The sequence below is a fragment of the Falco peregrinus genome, chromosome 1 (assembly GCF_023634155.1).
Source record: "Falco peregrinus isolate bFalPer1 chromosome 1, bFalPer1.pri, whole genome shotgun sequence".
NCBI classification, from domain to species: Eukaryota; Metazoa; Chordata; class Aves; order Falconiformes; family Falconidae; genus Falco; species Falco peregrinus.
The window spans coordinates 118,024,253-118,030,252 of NC_073721.1; the positions used below are offsets into that span (position 1 = coordinate 118,024,253).

The 6,000-nt window shown below is 53.4% G+C and overlaps 1 protein-coding gene across 1 annotated transcript in view; it reads right to left on the minus strand.

The window, feature by feature from the left end:
* LOC101918475 (cell surface hyaluronidase-like) overlaps window positions 1–4,634 on the minus strand; it is a 57,088-nt gene extending 52,454 nt beyond the window's left edge. Inside the window, exons 1-4 of the mRNA XM_055795066.1 lie at window positions 4,610–4,634; window positions 4,410–4,533; window positions 1,995–2,118; window positions 1,561–1,691 (exon numbers count right to left, since the gene is read on the minus strand). Of these exons, the coding sequence (XP_055651041.1) occupies window positions 1,561–1,691; window positions 1,995–2,118; window positions 4,410–4,533; window positions 4,610–4,634 (404 nt within the window). The remainder of the gene's footprint in view (window positions 1–1,560; window positions 1,692–1,994; window positions 2,119–4,409; window positions 4,534–4,609) is intronic.
* Window positions 4,635–6,000: the final 1,366 nt, after the last annotated feature.

Sequence of the window (6,000 nt, forward strand, 5' to 3'; positions counted from 1 at the left end):
AGCGCACACCCAGCGCTGTCACAGCACACAGCCCCGGGACCTTCCCCAGTGCCTTTATGCCTGCAAGCGGGCAATCACGAGGAACACTCCCTGCCTCAAGCATGCGGCCAGTGTAACTCTTCCTTGCAAAAACAAGCAACCCAAACCCTCCTCGGAGTGCTGCTGGTGGTTATAAAGGAAGTTTACCATTCTGACGAACAAAACCAGGCCATTTTCTGTAACGGGCTGCCAGGTATGGGGCAACCTCGACCACATGGTGCCTCGGCGTGTTGCCCCAACCGTGACGTTTTGCCTACAAATGCGACCATCACATTCAGTAACAAGTATCGATGGCTGGCGAGGTTCCGTTATAAGGCGATGGTGGAAAATAAAGCTGCGCTGGGTGAGTCAGCGGTGGGCGAGCTGCCTGGTAGGGCGCACCCCCCTTCTCACGGATACAGATCTCGCACACCAGCCAGAGAGGATGGCTTCTGCTGGGTAAGCACCTTTCCCGGGCATACTCCCTCACTGGGCGGTTTCCCGTTTCCTTCTTACTACTTCGGGAGAGGAAGGAGAAGCGGAGTCAGCATCCCCTGAGTGACACCCCATTCCCACGGGGCCGGGAACCGGAGGCACCGCTGGAAAACCGGGGCCAGCTCAGCCCGGGCTGCCCCCGAAGCCCCGCGTCCGCTCCGCCGCTCCTCGACGGGGGAAACGGGCAGCGCCCGGCGGGGCCCGCCCTGCCCCTGCGGCACCGCGGCCGGCCGGGCGGCGTCGCCCTTGCACAGCCGCTGCCTGCCCTGCCCGCCCTCCGCTGCCTGCCCTGCGCTGCCCGCCCTGCGCTGCCTGCCCTGCCCTGCCCCGCCTGCCCTGCCCTGCCCGCCCTGCGCTGCCTGCCCCGCCTGCCCTGCCCTGCCCGCCCCGCCTGCCCGCCCCGCCTGCCCGCCCTGCCCGCCCTGCGCTGCCCGCCCTGCGCTGCCTGCCCCGCCTGCCCGCTGCCCGCTCCGCGGCGTCTGCCCCGCCTGCCCAGCCCGCCCACTGCCCTGCCTGCCCGCTCGCTGCCAGCCCCGCGCTGCCCTGCCTGCCCTGCCTGCCCGCGCCATCCGCCCCCTCTCCCCGATCTGGGCAAACCTGTCTGCACCTCCCAGAAACAGGGACCGCGAGCCATTAGCTCCTACGTTATACTAATTAATAAATAAATTTTTTATACACCTATTTTTTTTTCCTCTTCCCAGCCGCAGATCTTGTATGATTTTTTGTTTGATTGATTTTTTTGTTGTTGTTTTTCTTTAAAATTATTTTGCCTTTTTCAGTACAACGTAGCTCTGTTTCCACAGGCAACCCGCAGCTGGAAGCACGGGAGCAGGGCACAGCAGCTCCTGGTGGGACCTGGAAGCGCTGGCACGGCCAGGCCCTGGGGAGCTCGCATTAGAGCTGCGCTCAGGGGCTGCTGTGGACCCCGCAGCCCCACCGAGCCATGCACCACACTACCACAACGCTGCTTTTAGTGCCTGTATTGACCCCTACAGCCTGCCTCCTCACAGTGGCCCATGTGCAGCTGCTGCCCTCCGCACACCATACCAGCCTTTGTCTAGCATCTCCTCTTCTGCAGACAGCGACCGTGTTCCACCTGCCTCATCACAGACCCCCTGCTTAGGGCTAAGCACCCTGAGCCCCGGCTCTAGCTCAGCCTGAACGCTGAGTGCTGGCTCCTGGGGCGACACAGGGCCACCATGTACCGGATTGCACCCAGAGATGGCCGCCCCTAGCCTTGGCAGCACGGAACCTGGCCCCACAGCTCCACTCAGCCAGCACCACAAAGCATTTGAGATACCAACACCATACCTCCTCCTTACATACTTACCACTTAGTTCCTCTTCGGGCTTTAACAGTGTTGTCCTTGGTTTAAGTATTTGCTTCTTGAGCAGAGAGAAGGCCTTGGACTGCTGAACTTCAGACAAGACTCCCATATTCCTGAGAAGACGAAGCACCCTGTGTAGCAAGAATGGCTTCACCTTGTGCTGGGCCACCTTGAGAGGACTGAGAGGAATTTTGGGCAGGTTGACTTCTTGATCACAGTTATAAAACCGAAAGAGGTTCCAGGCCAAGCTAGGTCCAAAGGTATCCACTAAAATATATCTGGAAAGTGTAAGGAGCATGTCACAGGACAACTGCTTTTCTTGTGGTTTCTGGCTCAGGTTCTGACTTAGCAAACTTCTCCTTCCCTGGCGACCCAGGAGAGAGCTGCTCCTGAACAGGCTGGAGGGTTTGTAAGAGCCCATGGTCCCGGAAAGGCTCTTCTTACTGTGCAACAACAGTCTTTCATAATCCGCATCCCACAAAGAACTGTTGGGATTCAGGCTATGTTCTGAAATAATCGTAAATACAGTAAAACCTATTAAACGGCAAAGAACCCCAGTGGGAACGTTTCTTTAAAACAACCGTAAATATATCTCTACATTTATCAGTGTTATAGCCCTGGATACAGTGCAGATTGCTACACCACTCTGACAAACAATGTTTTGACAGGCCAAATCAATAGATGTGCCATAGATAGGGTTTTAGGTACTATAACATAATAACTGTTATTTATAATTTTTTTATTTAAACTAATGTTACTGTAATGCTTATGAAAACTATCTTTGTTATTGGTACATATGCTCCAGAGTACACAGATTCCTAAAAAAAGACCCCAATCACCAAAAGAGTATGTACTGTTCCATATAAATTTTCTGAAAAATGGTAAGAAAAATAACAATTCCTATTAAAGACTATAAAAGCCTTTTTCATACATGACCAGGAAAGGAAACTTATATACTTCTGCTGGGCCATTTGCATTTTGGGTACAGTCTCAGGCCCTAGTAGGTTTCCAGTAGATATAGGTTGGGTTTAAATGAAAGGCTCGGTTTCACTTTCTAGGTGATCTTCCTGGTCTCTGCCTGTTGATTAAAGCCATTAGCCTGGTGTAACAGGGTTTAGCTTCATCTGCACACAAGCTAGTACCAGTATGGAAGAACTGGGACTCTCTGGTGCTTAAATTGGCTTCTCAGGTAGTGCCCCTACCCAGCTCTCCTTCACCTAGGCTGAGCCCAAAGGTTCAATTTACACTGAGAACTGATCAATAAAACAATTAAATGCAACATAAGTAGGCTGGGACTTGATGATAAGTAGGGCTGCAAACACACAATAAAGCTCTAATAATTAAAAGGGACAAAGAACCCAAAACTTAATTGCATCTTGCCAAAAGTGTTTAACATAGTGTTTTAACATAACGGCACCCTGCTAAAGGCTGGAGGTCACGTCCTGGGAGCCCTGGGATGTGCCTGCAGCCTTCCCTTTCATTTCTAAGCAGAGAACAAGATTTTTAAGAACGTTCTTCTGTTTCCTAGAGGTGGATCCCAGCCCAGCATGTTTGAGAAGCCTCAGCTATTTTTTTTTTTCATTTGATTCAAGATTAAGGTTATCAACCTCAAGTACTTGTGACTTACAGTCCAGGGGATTGCTTGTATATTGTAATCCTATTAGTTTTCTATTATTATGTTGGAATTTTGCATACAAAGCCACACATGTACTGTAATTCATCCCTGAAATATAACATCGTATTACTCAAAACTGCAAAACTAGATGGCAGCGGGTAACTCGGGAACACGTTGTAGTGAAGGCAGTGTTTTGCATCTTTACTGTGTCTTTCATTCAGAGCAATCAATAGCCACTGCAAGAACCGTGTTCACAAGGCCCCTGAGAGATCCATGAGCCAGTGCACCCCCTTAGGGAGGGGCTGATGCAGAGGGGAGCAAATGGCTTATGTGGGGTCCCTGGGGGGGAGAGGGACAGGGACCAGGCTCCAGGAGGACCCCAGCAACACGCAGAGGAGGGCTGCACACCCTGCTGCTGCTGGCCTGGGCCAGGGGGAAGGGGCTCAGGGCAGAGCATCCCTCCGTGCCCCTTATGGCACCTAGTGGCGCTGCTGTGGAGTGAGCGCAAATGGAAGCAATGCTACATCTAGGTCTGCAAGCTTTCTAGAATAAACCGTTGTGTAAAACGTCATTTAGAATAAGCAAAATGTTGGATCAATACCTTGTCTTCAAAGGCAGCCCATAAAAACTAAAAAAGGCCTGAGGAACTAAAGGATAAATTAAGAGCCGCTGCTTGCAGCCACCTCGGAAGCCACAGCAAAACCATGCCATCTGCTGCGCCTTGCAGCCAGACTGGAAGCCAGAGGCGCGTTCCCTTCGCTCCCTTCGCTGTTCCTGCAGACACAGTCGGGGGTGGCTGGAGCCACCTTCCTCCTCCTCCTCCTCCTCCTCCTGCCCCGGGACGCCGCAGCCCGGCCCCCCCACCTCGCCGAGGTACAAGTAGCAGCGGCCGGGGCTGAGGTTGGCCCCCGGCCCGGCACCGCCTTCCCCTCCCCCCCGCCGCCCCCCACTCGCGGAACACCGTCACCCTGTCGCCACTGACTGTAGTCGCTCGTCGCCGGCAGCCCGGGCCGGGCGCCCACCAGCACCAGCAGCAGCGGGAGCAGCCGGGCGGCGCTGGGGCTCCTCGGGGCGCCACCTGCAACACAGACGGGGGGGTTTGCCCGGCTGAGCCCCCTCCCCGCCCCCCGCCCCCCCGCGCAGCGGCTCCTTACCCGGCTGCACCCGGCGAGGCGGCATCGCTCCCCCGGCCCCCGGCGCGGGCAGCCCCGGCCCCGCCAGCCCCGCTCCCCGGCCGCGCACAAGGGCCGGTTACGGGAGGCGCTGCCCCGCGGCACGGCGGGGTGCCCCGGGCCCGTCAGGCGGGCAGGGCGGAGCGGCACGGCCGGGGCCCAGCGCCCCCGGGGGCCGCAGGCGGGGGGAGCCGGGGCTGGGCCTTGGGGAGCACCGCGGGGGCCTGGAGCCCACAGCGCGCCTGGGTACCTGCTCGGGAGCCAGACGCCAACTCACAACTAACGCGCTGAAGGCATAGGGGTCTGCGTGGTTGGTTTGTTTGTTTTGGGTTCTTTCGTTGGGTTTGGTTTTTGTTTGGTTTTCTTTTTTTTGTTTGTTTTTTTCTTTTTTTTTTTTTGGTAAGTACAGCAGGTATATCAAACTAACGTTTTTCCGCAAAATTACTTCGGTTACCGCAGGCACAAAGCTCTAAACCCTGTGTCAAAGCAGCACTGCTCCCTCTCCTGCTGTTAAGGACGCCTCTTGCAGTTTTAACTGTTGCAGCAAAGCTGTAAGACTCAAATATTGTACAGCTGAAACACCACCTCCCGCTTCAAATTTCACACGCCCATCTGGTCCAAGAATTACTGCCGGACTTTGAAAGTGATAAACACTACGCAGGAGGCTTCCGTGCTTGACCTCACTGCCAACAGCGGAGTGCCCACCACCAGAGCCACCCTGCCCTCCGCCAGTGCTGGCAGAACAGAGCAACCACATCTGCATCACAAGACGTTTCAGAGCTAAAATGGCCAACGAATTCCACAAAGAAGGATCTAGAAAATTAAGTTGAATGGACTTAAACCACATCATTAATTGACATCACAAGGTTAGACCTAGGGAAGAAAACATTTTCCAAATGAGAACAATTTCAGGTTTACCGCTGAACAAAGAACCAGAGGAAGAAGGTACATTGATTCTCTACTTCTGTGTTTGGCATCACTTAGAAAAAGCAAGATGCAGATCTTATAAAAGAGGTGCACAATATGAAATGTAAACACAGGAAAGCTAAAGGGTCACCACCCACAGAAAAGCTCCCACAATTTACAAGAATTACATGGAAGAATGAGGAAGAAAATGTGGTAGAGGTGACACAGGTAACAGGCCTCCATGTGAATACAAGTTAAATTTATAACAGTTACATAAATTTAAAAAGGCTGCATAAACTCCTTCGAAAATGCTACCTTTTGAAGCTGTAACAAATACTTTCTTCTGGCTTTTTCAAAGCCCAAATACTAGACAGCTACTGACAAAAACAGATATGCCACATTGTAACCCTCCTGAATAAAGTCATATATGGCTGCCCTATACTAACAAAGTCAGTCATCCAGAAAAA